Source organism: Lithobates pipiens, unplaced genomic scaffold (assembly GCF_037356315.1).
Source record: "Lithobates pipiens isolate NorthernLeopardFrog02 unplaced genomic scaffold, aLitPip1_a1.2 Scaffold_13, whole genome shotgun sequence".
Classification (NCBI taxonomy): domain Eukaryota; kingdom Metazoa; phylum Chordata; class Amphibia; order Anura; family Ranidae; genus Lithobates; species Lithobates pipiens.
Genome location: NW_027507718.1, coordinates 460,634,945 through 460,656,608, shown reverse-complemented (window position 1 = coordinate 460,656,608; position 21,664 = coordinate 460,634,945). Strand labels below are relative to the sequence as shown.

The 21,664-nt window shown below is 46.1% G+C and overlaps 1 protein-coding gene across 1 annotated transcript in view; it reads right to left on the bottom strand.

Moving 5' to 3' along the window:
• Positions 1-21,664, bottom strand: part of MAN2B2 (mannosidase alpha class 2B member 2) — a 123,279-nt gene that overhangs the window by 60,661 nt on the left and 40,954 nt on the right. The window contains 2 exon segments of the mRNA XM_077477814.1: positions 14,575-14,696; positions 15,061-15,214. Coding sequence (XP_077333940.1) covers positions 14,575-14,696; positions 15,061-15,214 — 276 coding nt within the window.

Sequence of the window (21,664 nt, the reverse complement as noted above, 5' to 3'; positions counted from 1 at the left end):
TTTTTTTCGCCGGAACTCCGCCGGACCCAGTTCCTATCGAGAAATCCACTCGTCTGTATGCTAGTCCGACGGATGAAAACTGACGCTAGGGCAGCTATTGGCTGCTGGCTATGAACTTCCATATTCTAGTCCGGTCATACGTCATTACGTTCGTATCCGTCAGATTTTGGTATGATTGTGTGTGGCCAATTCCGTTCATTCGGAAAGTCCGTCGGAAAGACCGTCGGACCTAGTCTGCCGGAAAGTCCGGTCGTGTGTATTCGGCATTAGAATCACTCCCTAGGACACACTTAACCCCTACAGCGCCACATAGTGGTTAACCCCTTCACTGCCAATCCCATTTACACATTAATCGATGCATTTTTAGCGCAAAAAAATAAAAACCGCAGAGGTGATCAAATACCACAAAAAGAAAGCTCTATTTGTGGGAAAAAAAAGAATGTCAATTTTGTTTCCACAACCACGCAATTCTCAGTTAAAGCAACGCAGTCACCTAATTAGTAAATAGAGTCCACCTGTGTGTAATTTAATCTCAGTATAAATACAGCTGTTCTGTGAAGCCCTCAGAGGTTCGTTGGAGAACCTTAGTTAACAAAAAACTTCATGAAGGCCCAGGAACACACCAGACAGGTCAGGGATGAAGTTGTAGAGAAGTTTAAAAGCGGAGTTAGGTTATAAAAAAATATCCCAAGCTTTGAACATCTCATGGAGCACTGTTCAATATATCATCCGAAAACGCAGAGTATGGCACAAGTGATACCAAATGCACTCTGCTAGGGACAGCCCCCCTTTCCCCAAAGCACCCCCCCCCCATGTTGAGCGCACGCAGCCTGGTACGGCTCAGGAGGGGGGTGCTCGCTCGTCCCCACCCCCTTTACTGACCGCCGTGCTGTGTGCTCGGATAAGGGTCTGCTATGGACTTTGGGGGGACACCCACGCCATTTTTTTCGGTGTAGGGGTTCCCCTTTAAATCCATACCAGGTAACGGGGCTAGCGAGGTGTCAATCTCGCCGGTGGAGGCGGCGACATTGACTTCCTTCGCTAGTCCCGTTTACCTGGAGCCACGTTCAAAATGAATGGACTTTTCTCTGTGTGCGGGCAAGTCCGTTCATTTCAAAAGTCCGGTGGACTAACAAACAGACGGGCGGATTGGCCGCTGGACTGCCGAGACCGGCGGCCAAATTTGAGTCAAGACTTCTAAGTCCACCAGACTTTTGGGAGGAAAAAGTCTGCCGGAGCCCACACACGGGCGGATTGTCCGCTGGATAGTCCGATTGTATGTATGCGGCATTAGAGTCTGTAAAAGACTTGAGACTAGAGGTGCACAATTCTGGGAATAATGAGAATCATGATTCTTTTGCTTAGAATGAAGATCACGATTCTCTCACGATTCTCCAAAAACTGTTTTATATGAAAAATTTACAATCTCTGAGAACATTAGGTTATCAAACCAAATGGCAATAAAATAAACCATATAGAATAGGGAGATCATCCCTATAACACTGGATAACACAAGAATGTGATTTTGCATGTAGTGGCCACATCCCTGGATTGTATAGAACAGGGGTGCCCAACCAGTGGCCCGGGGGCCACATGTGAACCGCAACCTCCTTCTGTGGGATGGCAGATTGGCAAGCCCAGATCATGGGTTGCAGACCCGCCATCCCAGAGCATCTGTGTTAATGAAGCTGGCAAAGCAAGCAGCTGTGGAGCAGAGCTGTATAAGCTGATGCTTCCTATACAGCGCAGTCTCTTGCCACAGGCGGAGTGATACCAAATGCACTCTGTTGGGGACAGCAACAGCAGGCGATACATGAATGGAAGACTGTTATTAAAGGTCAGTTTATTACTAAAAGGATATAATAGAAGTCTAGGGCAAAGTGTAGCTAACCCACAGGAAAGACACAGGTGCACTGCGCTGTATTAGTGTGAAAGGCCCCTTTGACACAATCAGTCCGACTCAATCGGACCCTCCATTCACCTCTATGAAACGGCAGATGTAAACAGATTTGTGTCCTTTTACACCCACCTACCTCCAATCTGATTCGCCAAGAAAGATTAAAAATAAACCGAAGGGGATCAATCCTCTTCCGTCAGGGCAGATCAGAGGTCCCATAGAGTAGAGTGGGCTGTGTCCGTGTCCGCTCTGCACGGACTCTTCATCCGCCTGCTCTGCTCATTGTGGCTTGCGACCAAGTCACTTGAGTGGCCCTCGCTCTTCAAAAGGTTGGGCATCTCTGGTATAGAACATACAAAGGACTGTTCCCCCTTGGATGGGACTTTTAAGGCCACAAACACTGAAGTGCATTATAAAATTGATTTATTTTTAAATAAAGATAGATCACATACAATGATTACTGGTTAAAAAGCATAATTTGTTTTGCTTTGTTTGTCACATGTATTATACCACATCTAGTGGTTTATGCCTTTAACCATTGATCATTGTTGTGTAACGCACTTCAGAGTTTGTGGCCTTAAAAGTCCCATCCAAGGGGGACTGGGGAACAGTCCTTTGTTCTAAAATAACTTAAGCCATAATACCCTGGCTTCAATCAAACAAATGTTAAAGAAATGACAATGAATGTAATGAAAAACAATGTGAAATAAAGAAATTACAATTACTTAAAAAAAAACACATTCAGGTAACGGATCATTTTCACTGTCAGTGTTGCCCAAGAATAGATAAGAGTGTAAATCCAAGGACAAGCTTTCGGATTGTTGTTGCTGTAAGCCTGAGGGCTGGATCTGGTGCCCCTTCACTCGCCGATTTTAAAAAGCTACCCAGGCTCTTTTTGAGCCTTCTTTGCATGACCACTATTAGGAGTTGTAGGGGGGCTTTCCTTAATTGTTGTTAGCTTTGACATGAGGCTGGAACTGGTGCCCCTTCACTTTGTGCAGCTTTGAAAAAAACTACCCAAGGTTCAGGTTGTGAATGTAGTGGCCACATCCCTGGAATGTATAGAACAAAGGACTGTTCCTTCCCCCTTGGCCTTGGATGGGACTTTTAAGGCCCCATTAAAGCGCGTTAGAAATTAATTTATTTTTACATAAAGACAGATCAATCACATACAAAGATCAATGGTTAAAAAGATCATGTTTTGCTTTGTTTGTCACATGTATTATACCATATCTAGTGGTTTATGCCTTTAACCATTGATCATTGTTGTGTGATTTAGCTTTTTATGTAAAAATAAATCAATTTTCTAACGCGCTTCATTGTTTGTGGCCTTAAAAGTCCCATCCAAGGGGGATTGGGGAACAGTCCTTTGTTCTAAAATAAGCCATAGTACTCTGGCTTCAAACAAATTTTAAAGAAATGACAACGAATGCAATGAAAAACAATGTGAAAGAAATTACAATTACATTAAAAAAACATTCAGGTAGTATCATGTCAGATAAAGATAACAAATTTAAAGATTTCTAGCTGGAAACACGAGCCTATCCACATTTTGTGGCTTCAGTGCAGAACGGCGATAATGTTGCCCCCTGTGTTAAAAACCCTTTCAGAAGGGGAACTAGTTGCAGGAATGCAAAGGTATTTACTAGCCAGTGCAGACAATCTCAGATACCACTCCTTGTGAGGCTTCCACCAGACTAACGGATCATCTTCACGGTCAGTGTTGCCTAAGAACAGATAAGAGTGTAGCTCCAAGGAAAAGCTTTCGGATTGTTGTTGCTGTGAGCCTGGGGCTGGATCTGGTGCCCCTTCACTCGCCGATTTTGAAAAGGGACCCAGGCTCTTTTCGAGCCTTCTTTGCATGACCACTGTTAGGAGTTGTAGGGGGGCTTTCCTTAATTGTTGTTAGCTTTGACATCTCCTCTTTTAGTCTGTTCTGGACAGCAGTTTTGTTATCTTCATTAACGCAAGTCATCTTAAACCTGGAAACGAGGGTTGTGGCTATGTCGAGAAGGTCTTGTGTTTTTTGGTCCTGATATTTTTCCTCCAGATACCCCATTATCTTTGATTTCATTGTGCATATAAGATCAGAGTCATCTTCCTTAACAGCCAAAACAGAAGACTGAAATAGGCGTAGAGCAGGTTTCACAGAAGAGACACTGACATACTACTCTCCTGAAAGATCATCTGTGAAGTCTGCCAGTGGGGTGAGAGTCTTGTCCACAGCCATCAGGATCTCTAGGTCTTGCCATGTTGGCAAGAGGTGCCTAGCTTTGCGGTTAGAAGAGAGGACATGGTGATGGCAGCTTGCTTCTCAAGTATCCTCCTCACCATAGTCTGCCTAGATCCCCACTCTGTCTTGAGCTTGTGGTCTGGTAAACAGAGTTGTTTTTGTGCCTCAGAAAGCTCCCTCTTCCTCCTCCAACTATAGCTAAAGCACCCAACAAGCTTTTTGCACAAACCCATAGCACGCTCAATTTGTGGGTCCTTCATTGCATTCTCTATTGCGAGATGAAGCCTATGGCCAAAACACTGCAATCGTGTCCAGTGATTTATGGATACGGCCTTTAAAATGTTGCTTCTGTTGTCTGTAGTGATGCACACAAGATTCTTCTCCAATTTCTAGTTGATGAGAACATCCTTTAATCCCTGCATCAAAGCTTCGCCAGTGTAGTCCTCAGGGAAAAACCCAGTTTGTAGGCACTGACTTGTCATCTCAAAATCATCATTAATGAAATGGATTGTTAAGCTCATGTATGGTTCTACTGCTCTGTTGGACCATAAATATGAAGTTGCTGCAAAATTAAGTACATCTCGCAATTCTGTTGCAACTGTTTCACGACATTTGACGCACAAACCCGGGATTGCAACATGTGAAAAATAAGTATGAGAGGGCACGTGAAAGCGCTTATCAAGTGTTTGAATTCGTTTTTTTAAACCCTTCTTTTTCAACAGTGGTCATGGGAGCCATGTCTTTAGCCAGGTGAAATGTGATTGCTTCTGTTATTTCTTTGCGCCTGAGTTTGTTGGGTACGGTGTTGCATTAAATAATGTTCCTTGAGCGGTTTTGTTTTTCTGTAACGTCTCATATGGTTGTATGTGATTATGTTTCAGGTGATTAAACAGATTGGTGGTGTTACCCTTTGGTGCACAAACAACGGCTAAACATTGTTTGCAGTAGATGGTTTGCTCAGTGTCATCATCTGGTTTGAATCCGAAATAAGCCCACACTTCGGAATAAGCTCCTCTTTTTGGAACAAAAACATCTGGGTTTTATCAGACTCACTTGCGCATTGCTCTGCCTCTGCACCAGCGGCAGCCTCTGCATCGGCCTCTGCCTCACTCATTATTCTACGACCAGCCAGGCACTGCAGACAGGCACCAGTGATTGTGCTGATACCGAAGACCCCATCTGGGCTAAAGAGTCCTGTGTGTATATTCTCCAATTGCTAAGGTGCTGCTGCAGCTCTCTCTATTTCCGTTAATATTCAACTGGGTGTGGTGGACTGAAGCAGACAGATGTGTTATCTACCTAGAGAAAACAAATTGAGAGCGCACACTGTAATTTGCCTTAGTTTGAAAACACTGTCTTAAAGCGGCGTTTCAGCCTTAAAAAAAAAAAAATTCAGCAGCTGAAACAAAAGTAGCTGCTAACTTTTAATAAGGAGACTTACCTTTCCAGGGCACCTGCGATGTCGGCCGCTGAGGCTGACATGTCCCTCGGCTCTTGGGTCCCAGCGCTGCCATCCTCACTAAGGGAAACAAGCAGTGGAGCCTTGCGGCTTCACTGTCCGTTTCCTACTGCACATGCGCGAGTCGCACTGCGCTTTGTGAATGGGACGCGCTGTGTTAGGGAACACACAGTTCCCAGAACACAGTGCGCCCCATTACCCAGAAGACAACGCAGAGGTGGAGAGAAGACCGAAGATCACCGAGAAGCAGGAAGAAGGCAGATTAGGAAGACTGCCTAGCAACAGGGATTTCTGGCAAGGTAAAAAAATTTTTTTTTTACATTTTTTTAAGAATATTAATGCTTTTTTTTTTTTTTAGGGTGGCCCTCGAGAAGACCCCCGAAGACGGAAGACCCCCGGAGTTGTGCAATAAACTATTTTAACCCTTGTGTGTTGTGTTTTTTTTTTTTTTTTTCCACAGTTGAATGGGTAGGGGTAGATTGTACCCCATACGCATTCACATAGGGTGGGGGCGGTATCCGAGGGCCCCCGGATTTCGATAAGCCCCCCACCCGCAGACCCTGACAACCAACGGCCAGGGTTGTCGGGAAGAGGCCCTTGTCCTCATTAACATGGGGACAAGGTGCTTTGGGGTGGGGGGGGCCAAGGCACCCCCCCATGTTGAGGGCACGCGGCCTGGTATGGCTCAGGAGGGGGGGGCGCTCGCTCGTCCCCACCCCCTTTACTGGCCGGTCGGGTAGCGTGCTTGGATAAGGGTCCGATTATGGACCTGGGGGGGACACCACGACGATTTTTCAGTGTAGGGGTTCCCCTTTAATTCCATACCAGGCGACGGGGCCAGCGACACCTCCTTCGCTGGCCCCGGCTACCTGGAGATGCACTGAAAATGAGCGGACTTTTCTCCGGGCGGAAAAAGTCTGTTCAGTTCAAAAGTGCGGCGGACTGGCACACACACGGCCGGATTGTCCGCCGAAATGCGAGTCTGGCGGACAGATTGGAGTGCGAAAATACCGTTAGTCCGCCGGTCTTTTGGGTAAAAAAAGTCCGCCAGAGCCCACACACGGCGGGATTTCCACCGGATTGTTTGATCGTGTGTACGAGGCATGACAGAGCTTTAGATGTTTTCCAAAGAATGGGCAAAAATGTCACTCTCTAGATGTGAAAAGCTGGTCGAGACATCCCCAAAAACACTTGCATCTGTAATTGCAGAAAAAGGAGGTTCTACAAAGTATTGAAAACAATTTATAATTTTCCTGCCACTTCACAATCATGTGCCACCCTGCGTTGGCTACCACTTAAATGCCCAGTAAAATACATTCACATTTTTGGTTGTAATATGACAAAATGTGGAAAACTTCAAGGGTTATGAATACTTTTTCAAGGCACTGTATGGAAGTATTTAGTAGTTTTGTATTGTCTTTTGCTCAAAACATTTGTTTGAATCAAGAAAGAAGCCCATTGATCTGATAAAAACATTGGCAGGACCAATGGTTCCTCTTCAATGAAAACAACTGATCAAACCTCCAATTCTTTAAATGTTTTCTGAACAATTTTCATTGAAACAGTAATATAGAATAATATAATAAATTAATAATATATATATATTATTTTTTTTTTACATAATATATTATAATAATATAATTATAATACTAAAATATTCTAGTATGCGTATAGGCAGCATTAGGATTTCTTTTTTTCAACCAAAAAAAAAAAAAGAAGAACTCCAGGCACAAAATAATCATGAACATACACCATATTATCAAAAGTATTAAGACGTCTGTGTCTGGCATGCAGTCTCCACTCTGATTCATCCCAGAGGTCTTCTATCGGGTGGAGATCTGGACTCTGTGCAGGCTAGTCAAGTTCCTTCACCCCAAACTCGCTCATCCATGTCTTTATCAACCTTGCTTTGTGCACTGGTGCGCAGTCATTTTGGAACAGAAAGGGGCCTTCCCCAAAGTGTTCCCACAATGTTGGGAGCATGAAATTGTTCAAAATGTCTTGGTATGCTGGCGTCATAAGAGTTCCCTTCACTGGAACTAAGGGGCCAGGCCCAACCCCTGAAAAACAACCCCACACCATAATCCCCCCTCCACCAAATGATTTGGACCAGTGCACAAAGCAAGGTCCATAAAGACATGGATGAGCAAGTTTGGGGTGGATGAACTTGACTGGTCTGCACCTCAACCTGTCTGACCTCAACCTGATAGAACACCTTTGGGATGAATTAGAGTAGAGACTGTGAGCCAGGCCTTCTCGCCCACATCAGTGCCTGACCTTACAAATGCGCTTCTGGAGGAATGGTCAAACATTACCATAGATACACTCCTAAACCTTGTTGAGAGCCTTCCCAGAAGTTGAAGTTGTTACAGAATTTTTATACCAGAATGTTGCCTGCAGGTTTAGGCATCATCTTGGCATAGTTTTTTTTTCAGCTAGCGGTTGACTTTCATCTAAAAGCAATCCTAGCGGCTAATTAGCCGTTAGACTGCTTTGACAAGCAGTGGGTCAGAACGTCCCCCTCCCAAGGAACCTGAGAATGCAGTCGGTGATTCCGCCAGCTGACCATAGAGCTGATCGGAGACCGGAATGACTCCAATCATCTCTATGGCCTAAGAAACTGGAACCTAAGAGCATTTCATTACTTTGGTTTCGCTGGGTATATAAACACGCCATTGGGAAATTGGGAAAGCATCTTATCACACCGATCTTGGTGTGGTCAGATGCTTTAAGGGCAGAGGAGAGATCTAAAGCCCCAATTTCTTTGTTTTTTTTTAAAGGAGTACCTATTTCTATCATAGGGGATTTACATTCCCTGTTATGACAATAATAATAAAAAAAAAAAAAAGTTAAAATGAAAGCACCCCTGTCCCTCTGCACAAAGGCAAAACGTAAGCATCTGTCTCGTGTCGTATGTAAACAGCAATTGCACCATGTATGTGAGGTATCACCACAAATGTTAGATAGAGGGAAGTAATTCTAGCAGTAGACCTCCTCGGTAACTCTAAAGTGGTAACCTGTAAAGGCTTTTAAAAATGTATGATGTTTGTCGCTGCTGCACGGGTGTGCGTAATTTTAAAAGCATGCCGAGTTTGGTATCTATGTACGCAACATAAAATCATCTTTTTTTTTAACCAAACATTTGGGCAATATAGTGTGTTTTTGTGCATTAAAATTCTAATACGGTGTGAAAAAAAAAGTTGCAACACCCACCATTTTAATCCGTAGGGAATCTGCTTTAAAAAAAATATAAAATGTTTGGGGGTTCAAAGTAATTTTCTAACAAAACAAATACATTTTTTCATGTAAACAAAAAGTGTCCGAAAGTGGTTAGAAGAGTGGGTGATGTGTGACATAAGCTTCTAATATTGGGCATAAAATGCCAGGACAGTTGAAAACCCCCCAAAATGACCCCATTTTGGAAAGTAGACACCCCAAGCTATTTGCTGAGAGGCATGTTGAGGAGTCCATGGAATAATTTTATATTTTGCCACGTTTCGGGAAAATTACAATATATTTATTTTTATTTTTTTGTTACACAAAGTTATCATTAAATTATATATTGCTTACAATACCATGGGTATATGCAGAATTACACCCCAAAATACATTCTGCTGCTTCTCCTGAGTATGGGGATACCACATGTGTGAGACTTTTTGGGAGCCTAGCCGTGTACAGGACCCCGAAAACCAAACACCGCATTCAGGCTAAGTGCGTACATTTTTTATTTTACTCCTCACTACATATCAGTTTTGGAGGCCCTGAAATGTCAAGATAGCACAACCCCCCCAATTGACATCATTTTGAAAAGTAGACACCCCAAGCTATTTACTGAGAGGCATGTTGAGTCCATGGAGTGTTTAATATTTTGCCACAACCAGTCACCGCTTTTAGGCTTTCTAAGGGCGTAAATTGTTGATTTCACTTCTCACTCCCTATCACAGTTTCAGAGGCCATGAAATGCCAAGATAACACAGAACCCCCCCAAATCACCCCTTTTCGAAAAGTAGACACCCCAAGCAATTTGCTGAGAGGCATGGGGAGTATTTTGCAGCTCTCATTTGTTTTGGAAAATACATTTTTTTAAACTTTGGGACAAAAACTGTGATAGGTAGTGAAGAGTGAAATCAACAATTTAGGCCCTTAGAAAGCCTGAAGGCGGCAATTGGTTTCCAGGGTCCTGTACGCTACTAGACTGCCAAAAAGTCTCACACATGTGGCACCCCACACTCAGGAGAAGCAGCAGAATGTATTTTGGGCTATAATTTCGCATATGCCCATGGCATGTCTGAGCAATATCTCATTTAGTAACAACTTTGTGTAAAAAACAAAAAAAAAAAATTCATTTTCCCGAAACTATTCCATGGAAGCCTCAACATGCCTCTCAGCAAATGGCTTTGGGTGTTCTACTTTCCAAAATGGGGCTATTTGGGAGGGGGGGGGGGGTGCTATCTCATGTCTTTCGAAACTGTGATAGGTAGTGAGGAGTGAAATCAACAATGTAAGCCCTTAGAAAGCCTGAAGGCGGTGATTGGTTTTCGGGGTCCTGCACACGTCTAGGCTCACAAAAAATCTCACACGTGGTATCCCCCATACTCAGGACAGTACACTTTGAGTACAATTATTCAATGGGCTCAACATGCCTCTCATGCCTCTACTTTCCAAAAAGGGGTAATTTTGGGGGGGGGGGGGGGTGTCATGTTGGTGAGGTGCCATCATCATCTGTGCTGCTGTCAGTGTCACTGTGAGAGTCAATTTCATGTGTGTGTGTGTACGACCATTCTAATTTCTTGCCCTCTCGATTCCTGTCCCTGAGCTACTTAATCACTATATCAAAAATAAAATAATTTGTTTTTGCCTTAATATCTACCTTATATCACTTTGCTAATTGCATAGTGTACCTGTTTGTAGCCTAAATACTGACTTCAGCAAACTGTTTGCAGACTTTCTTGTGCATCATCTTCAGAAGAGGCTTCCTTCCGGGACAACAGCCATGCAGACCAATTTGATGTAGTGTGCAGCGTATAGTCTGAGCACTGACAGGCTGACCCCCCCCCCCCCCCCCCCCACCGCTACAACCTCTGCAGCAATGCTGGCAGCACTCATACGTCTCTTTCCCAAAGACAACCTCTGGATATGACAGTGAGCACCTGCACAATCATGCAATGGACTGGGTGAGGTTTCTCCAGCTTCCAATGTTGGGAACATGAAATTTGCCCAAAATGTCTTGGTATGCTGGCGCCTTAAGAGTTCCCTTCACTGGAACTAAGGGGCCAAGCCCGGGGGAGGGGCGTGGCCTGACTGGGCATGTGAGCAGCGTTGTTTTAAGGAGCTCCCGCTGATGATCCTGTACCGATCCTTTCCCCACCGATATCACTGCTGGAATCAGGTCGGATTTGCCACACACCGTCGCCTAGACCCCCAGGGACCTCACTGCTGCTTTCACGGCGGGCGTGATGACCTGCAAAAACTGGGGCGAAGCCGCTGCATTGGCCGCTACACACAGCCAAGATGGCGCCTGGCAGTCCCAGCCACATCACACACCACTAGGCCAGGACAAGAAAGCTTCTCAGGGGGGTAAGTCACCTAACCCCCCCCCCCCCCCCCCCCCCGGCCAAAGATCAGCCCAGGGACATGCTTTACTATGCCCAGAAGTTTGCAGGCATGCAGGACATGTCCCCAGAAGCATCACTGCGCTCAGCCACCATTACAGAACAGGTCTCCCCAAATCATGCTGATGGAGAGGAGGATAGTGCACCTCTGGACTCTATTCCTGATCCTATGCCTGGTCTGCTTAGTGAACAGACAGAAGATGCACCACAGCCCACACTGAGCGAGATTTTGCATGCAGTGCAGAGATGCACAGCCTCTGTGGATGATCTTAAGGAGAAATTTGGGGGGCTGAAAGAGACAGTGTCATTGCTACGCCATGATATTCAAAAAATCTGGGAGAGAAGCACGGCAGTGGAGGGGAGGGTGAGTAACATGGAAGACCAACTGCCTCACCTGAACCGTGATGTGCGGATGGCAACGCAGCAAGCGCACCTGGCATTTGATAGAACAGACGAAATTAAGAATCGCTTACGACGTAACAATGTCCGGATTGTGGGGTTGCCGGAGAAGGTGGAAGGTAGGGACCCCACTACGTTTGTGGAAGACTGGCTGCAGGAAATTTTTGGTAAGGAGGCATTCTCCCCTCTGTATGCAGTGGAGCGGGCGTACAGAGTCCCACCAGGGCCCCTTCCACCGGGCGGCCCCCCAAGAGCAATGTTAGCCAGACTCCTGAACTACAGGGACCGGGAAATTGTGTTGCGATTGGCCAGAGAGAAGGGCGCCGTGCAATACCAGGGCAGCAGAATATCCTTCTATCCAGACTTCTCCGCTGAAGTGCAACGCAGAAGATCTAAGTTTGCTGATGTTAAAAAGCGCCTGCAGAGGCTGCAACTGAAATATGCTATGCTGTTCCCGGTGAAGCTTCGTATCACCGCCATGGATCAGAACCATTTCTTTGAAAGCGCATAAGATGCCGGGAAAAGGCTTGACCACAATGAGAACGTCATCGGCCACAGAGTAGAGGACTGAGTCCATGTTGTATATGTACAGAGGGTACCTGAAGAACCGGCGCTCATCCACCTTAATTGTTTCTATACAGTTACCAAGGGGCCATTACTTGAAGACCATTACCAGCGAAACTTGTCTCCGTCCACTGTTTGCTTTCGACGGTGACGAGTCACACTCTCGGCTGAGATGCGGTATTGCATCCGCCCTCTATCTCTACAGTTGAAGTTGAGATGTTATCGAGAATATGTGCGCCCTGTCTACCAGCCGGAGGCACGCAAGGGTCACCACTCTGTTGCCGGGGTAATTGTTCATCCTGCCCGGTTGGCAGGAGCAAGATTACAAGTTGATCAGTTCTTCTATGGTTGCTGCTTTGTCGGTTTGGCTCAGCGGCTGAGTTACAAGGCTTTTTGCCGCTTTGCATCGCATATCCAGTGCACAGGATACAGCATCTCTGTTACCAGGGGCTTGACGCTCCTTTTACCAGTCCCTCCTGCCTGTTCAAAATGTGCGGGCCCTGCTCATGCGGGAATGATGTTTGGAGGCTCGGGAACCCCCAGTAAGTACAGTAGATTACATCCGCACGGACTATGTCCACTACACCCATAGTGGCTTGGAACGTTCGGGGGGGGTAAATGATCCTTTGAAAAGGATCATGATTTCCACAGGATTATGAAAATTTCACCCGGCCATTATAGGCCTTCAGGAGACACATTTGCAGGGGGACACGGTGAAGTTTTTGCAATACGCATGGGTTGGGAAGGCCTATCATTCCACTCACACTTCAATCTCTCGGGGATGAGTGTCCTGATACACAGGGCATTGGCCTACCAGGAACTGGACTCCCTTATAGATGTATCTGGCAGATTTGTTTTCCTGTACTGTAAAATCTATGCATTTACTTTGATTCTTGCTTTTGTGTACATACCTCCCCCGTTCTCGCGGGAGGTGCTTCAGTTGTTGTTATCGTACCTGGCCAATAAACAGGAGAAAAAAAAAAAAAAAAGGGGCCAAGCCCAACCTCTGAAAAACAACCCCCACACTATAATCCCCCTCCACCTAATGATTTGGACCAGTGCACAAAGCAATCAGCAGTGATCTGTGATCGCTGCGTCCTTCAGACGCAGCTAATTGCAGATCAGGGTGAAGAGCCAATCACAGCGGATCACGGATGTAAGCAGGATTTGCCAGTTAGCACTAATTCTCCCCTCACACGGACAGCGTGTGAGGAGAGGAGAGCCGAAAACCGGCAAATCCACACAGTGGACATCTGCACTGATAATCAGGACACTGATATTATTGCAGCCCCAAAAGTGCCAACCAGTGCTTTCAATCAGTGCCGCTTATCATTGCCGCCAATCAGTGCCCATGAATGCCGCATATCAGTGCAGCCTCATCAGTGTCGATCAGATAAGGAGAAAAATTACTTATTTACAAAATTGTATAACAGAAGTGAAGAAAAACTTTATTTTTTTTTTTTTTTTTTTTTTCCGGTCTTTTTTAGTTTATCAAGAAGTATAAAACCCAGCGGTGATTAAATACCACCAAAAGAAAGCTCTATACATCTCAAGAAAATACTACAAATGTCATTTGGGTACAGTGTTGTATGTCCGCGCAATTGTCATTCAAAGTGTGAGAGAGCTAAAAGCTGAAAATTGGCCTGGGCAAGAAGGGGGTGAAAGTGCCCGGTAGGCAGTGGTTAAAGTATGACTATATAAAAAAATATACCACACTGTCTAAACGCACACAAGCAGCCAGCACAGCAGTGTATAAAATGGACGAAGAACAATGTAAGCCCTTAGAAAGCCTGAAGGTGGCGATTGGTTTTCGGGGTCCTGTACACGTCTAGGCTCACACATGTGGTATCCCCCATACTCAGGAGAGTACACTTTGTGTACAATTATTCAATGGGCTCAACATGCCTCTCATGCCTCTACTTTCCAAAAAGGGGTAATTTGAGGGGGGGGGGGGGGGTGTCATGTTGGTGAGGTGCCATCATCATCTGTGCTGCTGTCAGTGTCACTGTGAGAGTCAATTTCATGTGTGTGTGTACGACCATTCTAATTTCTTGCCCTCTCGATTCCTGTCCCTGAGCTACTTAATCACTATATCAAAAATAAAATAAGAAATATGTTTTTGCATTATTATCTACCTTATATCACTTTGCTAATTGCATAGTGTACCTGTTTGTAGCCTAAATACTGAAATTTGCACTTAAAACTGTCATTTTGTAACTTTTGGATATGGAAGCTCTTTTAAACAGGAACTGTGCTATCAATAGAGCAGTAGGGTGATCAGATTACAAAGACAGCTTAATATTTATATTTAGCATTTTGCGCTGCTTCCCGAGTGTCCATAATAGCTAGAGGCAGTCAAGATGCCAGTAGTCAAGATGAGTTTTACTAAGATTGTATGAGGTAAACACACCTGTGATGGAATGACCTGTCCCATCTCATCATAGACATCAGTGACCCAAACGTTCATTGGCACATGGACATATGTGGTTATATCCCATGCTAGTGGATTGTATACGTTAATATTCATTAGACCTGAAAAAGATTAAAACAGGTATATAAACTATACAGCAAGTGCTGTTTTGTAGCAGATCTCAGATCTGATGGGATCTCAGACTAGATTACCATAAACATTCCCAAGAGCCAGTATATCCAGAGAGAGAAGTCAGCAAAGACCTATAGATTTTCTCTAATCATCCTGCACTGCAACAAATGATTAGCACAAGTTTTGACTTTATCCCAAACTTTAAACTGCTAAACCTGAAACTGAAGACAAATTCCTTGCAATGTTTACATAATTGACCAATAAATGCCAATTCTGATTCCAATTTGTTAACCTAAAAATTTGCTGAACCAAAATTTTTCATCTCTGTATGAAAAAAAAATCCAAACAAAATACCTTCTGATTGACCATCATTGTCAGAGCTGAACTGGTCTAGAGTGATGGCTTCCATCAGTTTCCGGACCCCAAGCATTCCTTGACGCAGGTGTGCCATATACATATCCCTAACTTTCGGTGACTCAGTTCCCGTTATGCCATCATGATGTTGAACCTACAAAGGAAATCTTCTAGATTAGATATCTTAATCATTCTACATCATTACAATAACAGATCATGTAGTATCATATATCTAAGTAATGACACATCTCAATATCCAAGCCAGTTTCAATGATGAGCAGGCTTAATCATGACTTAAAGCAGAATAAAAGCCAATTTTGTTTTAATTTAGGATAGAGTAAGTACATGCTATAACCCCTATCATTTTTTGCCATCTGTGTCCTATTGGATCCCTTGTTTTCCTGTTCCTCAACCACAACAGAAGGTAAAAGGAAATCCCTCAAAGCGAGGGGATTCCTGATTGTCGCCAGAACTAGTGTCCCCATTGGGAGATTTCCTCTCTATTCCTGTTCTGGTGACAACTCAAAATTTGGGATTTTATATCAACTTCACTCTCAGTGATAACAGTTAACATGACCAAACAAGAGACTGGTGTTCTAATCTCCCTCACTCAATCCAACTAAAATGTTTTTGCATTTAGTTATACTTTAATACCTAGTTATCACTTGAAAAGTATATACTATGCATTGTCACCTTTAAGTGCTTGTTGGACCTTATATTTCAAAACGGAGTGTATTAATATGAAGTAGTGAGGTCAGATAAGGATGTTGGATGAAAAGACCTGGCTTGCAATCAGCATTCCAATTAATCAAAAGCATGTTCACTGGGGCTGAGGTTATGGTTTTGTACAAGTTTCTCCTTATCAAACTCACTGGGGTTGATTTACTAAAACTGGAGAGCTCAAAATTTGGTGCAGCTCTGCATAGAAACCAGTCAGTTTCCAGGTTTTTTGTCAAAGCTTAATTGAACAATCTGAAGTTAGAAGATGATTGGTTGCCATGCACAGCTGCGCCCGATTTTGCAGTTTAGTAAATCAACCCAATTGTGTCCTTTGTACACAGGGTCATGTTGGAACAGAGTACTGTTTACACATGGAGATGCAAGCCTTCTATGATGATAAATCTTCAGAGAAGATGACTTCCGTGCCCTCAACATAGTGGACATTACCAAATCCGACAGATCTCGGTCCCTTAGCACCTGGCTTTCAACAGCCATGCCGTTAAAGCCAGTGACGGTAAAGCAGGATGAAGTATTGGACCTTGTGACAGAAGGACCTCTCACATCGACAGTCGCCAAGGAAGATCCGCCACCATTCGTACTATGTCGACATACCACGGACACCGAGGCCAATCTGGCGCAATCAGAATTACCGGAAATCCCCTCGGCCTCCACTCTTTAAAGCAGACAAAGTAGAACTTTGAGTGGGGGAAAAAAAAAAGCATTAATCAGTCGATAATGCCCCCATGAAGCCACCAACGCGTCTGCCACGTCCGCTCAGGGATCCTTTGACCTGGCCACAAACCTCTGTACCTTCCGATTGAGTCGAGAAGCCAGGAGATCCACATCTGGCGTGCCCCACCTTAGGGAAAGGAGCCATAATACATCCGGATGTAGTGACCCTTCCCCTTGGTCCAGCATCTGACGACTTAGGTAGTCAGCTTGCCAGTTTTCTACGCCCGGAATGTACACTGTCGACAGAGCCGGCATGCGCCGCTCTGCCCACCGCAGGATGTGAGCAACCTCCAGTGCTTCAGCCAGGCTCCTTGTTCCTCCTTGATGGTTGACATATGCCACGCCATTGTCCAACTGGATCCTGACTGGATGCCCTGCAGCCTTTGTGACCATGTGGAGAGGCACCACCTGATTGCCCAAAGTTCCAGCACATTGATCGGCAGACGGGATTCTTTCAGGGTCCAACGACCCTGGGCTGACTGTACGCCCCAAACTCCCCCCCAACCGGTCAGGCTGGCGTCCGTTGTGAGCACTGTCCAATGGAGAGGAAGGAACGACTGCCCAGACCAAAGAGCCAGCGACCTCAGCCACCAGAGCAGGGAGTCCCTGACTAGCTGGCTCACTCGAGTTTGACAATCCAGGGACAACACTGATTAGTCCCATCTTGACAGGATCTCCTTTTGCAAGACTCAAGTGTGGAATTGAGCATATGGTACCGCCTTGAAAGTGGCTACCATGAGACCCAGAACTCGCATGCAAAAATGCAGCGACGGCCACCTGTGGTACACAAACAACTTCACCACAGCTTGAAGAGTCTGCAGCTTGTCCGAAGGAAGAAAGACTCTTGCCTCTGAGGATTTCAGAAGCAGGCCCAAGTAGTCCAGGCATTGAGTTGGCACCAACACCGACTTCTGTATGTTCAGTACCCAACCAAACTCCCAAAGAGTTTTCATGGTGATTGCCACATCCTCCCTTAATTCTGAGGTGGAAGCTGCCCTCAGAAGGAGGTCGTCCAGGTAACCCACGACTGCAATCCCTTGCTGCCTTAGCAAAGCCAAAATTCGGACTAGCACCTTGGTGAAGACCCTTGGTGCCGATGCCAGGCCAAAAGGGAGAGCTACAAATTGGTAGTGCTCACCCCCGACCGCAAAATCGCAGAAACTTCTGATGCTTGATGCATATGGGGACATGCAAGTATACGTCCTTGATGTCCATGGATGCCAGAAAATCCCCCTGATGGAGTACGACCACTGAGCGAACTGATTCCACCCTGAATCTTTGTACTTTCACAAAGCTGTTGAGGGCCTTGAGGTCCAGGACCGGACGGACCCCCTCCTTCTTTGGGACTACAAACAGATTGGAGTAGAATCCCTGAAACCTTTCTGACGCTGGTACAGGTACTATCACCCCGCACAGCAGCAGGTCCTGTACCGCCCCAAACAGGGCCTCCCGACAAGCCAGAAGAAGATGAAGGTTGGAGGGAAAAAAATCTGTTTGACGGACAAGAAAGAAACTCCATCTTGTACCCTGAGGAAACCAGTTTGCAGACCCACTGGTCGGAAAGTAGGGAGGTCCACCGGGCTTCAAACTCCCGAAGACGCCCCCCCCCCCACCCGAGAGTTGGGCGGGGGCAAACTTTCATGCGGTAACAGATTTGCTTGCAGGCTTGTTTGGCTTGCGAAACAAGGGATTCTTTTGTCCCTCAGCAAGCACCTTGTCGGACTGGGAACGCTTACCTGCCGAACCGGGCGGACAAAAAATCCACTTCTGAGTAGAAAAGGAGGGCCCTTGCCTGCGGCGTGGTTCCTTCCCTTTTCTGGACTGTGGAAGTAACATATTCTTACCCCCAGTAACATTCTTAATGTCATCCAGCGGGGCTCCAAATAGCCTCTCTCCCTGGAAGGGCAAGTCCGCCAGTGCTTTCTTAGATGCCTGGTCCACAGACCAGCATTTCAGCCAAATTAAGGGGATGTAGCACTACTCCTGATACTGAGGCTCTAGAGAACAAGGGGGGTTATCTAAGGCCGCATCACAGACATACTTAAGGCCCTGCACCAACTGATCTGCCAGTTCCATGCAGACAGGGGAAGCCTGTTGCTTCTCCAATTCACGGTCCAACAATTTAGCCCATTCAGTAAGCGTCTGCGACACCAGGGCCATGGCCAACACTGGCCGAAATGCTGACCCCCCCACGGTACACATGGACCGGGCAACCACCTCGGCCCTTCTGTCGGCAGGGTCCTTGAAAGCAGGAGTCCCTTCCACCAGAATTGTGGTTACTTTATTTAACCTGGATACCGGGGGGTCAACAATCGGAGATGTCCATTTCTTCAGGAGACTCTCCTCAAAAGGGATAACGCACCGCCATGCGTTTCAGGACTAAAAAGGCCTGCTGCGATTTTCCCCACTCCTTGTAAATAAACTTATCAAAATAAGTTGAGTAAGGAAACACCTTAGCCGTGTGGGCCGGCTTGTGGGACCCAAAAAGGAACGACACCTCTGTAGATGCCCCCGCCGTATCCTCCATTTTTAGGGTATCTCGCACCACTGTAATAAGTGCTCCTACAAGTGCCTTTTCATGCGCTCCCCCGGACACGGAGTCATCCTCACTGTTCGAATCGGTCCGCATCCTGTGATACATCAGAACAGGGGCCGCCTGTCACAGCGGGGCCTGAGTCTGAATCAGAGCTTTCACCAGAAGACGGTGGGGGGGAAGGGGCATTTTTTACCCCCCTTGTGCCCGCACGCCACTTCCACCCTGGCAACAAAGGCCTCTAGGACCGCCAACAGAGCGTCCATAGGCACCACAGGTACAGGGGAACCAGTTGCAAAAACAGGGATGTCTCGGGAAGAAGCGCCAGCCATCTGACACCATGCTGACCCACACTCGCCTGTCACCACTTAGGGACCTACGGCAAGTCACACAAAAAGTCCATCCTCCTAGCTGCCACAGACTGAGGAGCCCCCGCAGGACTCACCACCCTGACCCAGGTACTGAGCTGTGCTGCTGCTGTCCGCTCTCTCATGTGCCATCCATGAAGTGTCTGTGTGGAAAGCGCACTGTTCTAGAAGGAAACAAGCACCCAGCAATAGAGGCAAAACTACCTGAGGCTACCAGAAAATGGCCGCCTCAGCAAAATCGTCTAAGGGCACCAAGAAAATGGCTGCCAAACTACTAGAAAATGAATGAAAGGCAAAAAACTGGCTGTGGCTACAAAAAAAAATGGCCACGGAACGCGCGGCGGCCTCCGCACATGTCTCACACAGCACAAACACCCCACCGTGGCCCAGAAACAGGGAAGAGGATGAGCGGACCCCCAACACCCAGCGCAGCCCCCTGCCAGGACCCAGAGCCCCCCCTGGAGGACCCCTGGCTGGGTACGTGTACCGCACTCCCAAGTGCCCAGTCAAGCAGCGGCCCATAGCATGGGGAGGAGGGAAGGGACAGGGAGAGAAGAATGGGAGAGAGCGAGAGACCCCCTAGTCGACCTCCCAGGGAATGTCCAGATGCTCCATCTTAACGAGACAGGTGGAACCATACTTACCCCTCCTGCAGGGACTGCTGGACGCATTCCACATACCCATCACCCGAGCAGTACGGGTTGGCTGCCAGCCATGGCACACTGCAACACAGACAGCAGTAGCCCGGTCATATGTGTGCCCGGAGCATATAGCTCACCGACCGCCTCTGGATTAGACAGGGCATGTCGTGGCTGACACAGCTAGGGCCTGCTCACGCTCGATGGCCAGGCTGGGGAGACTACAAGGATCTATATTATCCAGCCTGTCACCCAGTCCAGCTGTTGATTGTAGACCACAGGAACAAAAATGCAGAAAAAAGAAAAAATTCCCAGGACCAATGGTCCAACCACGAGCCAGGTCCTTCTACACTAGACAGAAAAAAACTGAGCTGAGCTGCAGGATGCAGTGTGAGGGGTTATAGCCAGTAAGGACGCACCTTTGGCGGTACTGTGCAAGTGTTGCTGTTTTTAACACTTTCTGCCTAGTCCTCTCCTAAAGGGGAGATATAACCGTAAGGTCAAGAAGAGCTGCTGTGTCCATCAATGAATGATAGAGAAATAAAGCAAGTCTCACCTTCTTCTATATACTACACGGTGTCTAATAAGGAGACTCTAGAACAGCAATTCTCAACCAGGGTTCTGTAGAACCCTAGCATTCTTTCAGAGGTGGATAGGGTCTCCTTGAGCTGTGGAGCTGTGGCTAATTGACCTCCCAATCTGATTGTGCCCACATAATTCACAGTCCAACATCACTAGACAGTCAGCAGAATGACACCAATGCTATATTTTTGCTATCTGTAGCAGTGGCAAATTCCCCACTGATCACTATTTTTAGAGGCATTCTTCCCTCTGATCTCAATTAATGAACTTTAGCAGGAGTTTCCCAAGACCAGAAAATTATTTCAAGGGTTTCCCTGGGGTAAAAAGGTTAAGAAAGGCGGCTCTAGACTCTCCCAATTAGGCACAGTACTCCATAACTGCAGATATCTACTGGTTACAAAGTTCCACTTGTTAAAAGGAAGATGTTCACAATCCCAGATTCTAGATGCTAGTTTTGGGAGTGAATGAATTATGAGAGTCCAGACTGGCAATCTCCACTAAGCTCTGGTTTGGTGTCCTCCACAGAGGGAGGGTTCCAGGATCAAGAGCAAGGTTCCCCTCAGGGTCTTTGCTTTGGTCCCTCTGCTCCTTCTCCTGTTTTATGGACGGATTCTTCAAGCTTGGAAAAGATGTTTAGATTAGTCTGTGCTGTGCCACCCATTCAGAGTCTCTTTGCAGTGTGGAAAATTGGAAATGGAAAATTGGCTTGTGACAAATCTTTCCTCAGACATCTTAATAAATAGAGCTTACATAAAAACTGAAAGTTTATGAATATGTCCTATATAAGGACCTAAATACCAGTTTTGTCTCTCTCTATTACTACACAGAGCAGGTCAGTGATCAGCCTTGATCTCAGGTAGGAGACAAGTCAGCCTCTGTGGGGACATTATAGTCAGACACGGAACTGACGTGTGCTCTGACAGGGGGAGAATATAACAAAATAAAGACATTCCAATTTGTACAAATAACTAATATGGTTATTTCTATTTAAAGTGGTTGTAAACCGCTGGGTGAGTTTTTTTTATATATTT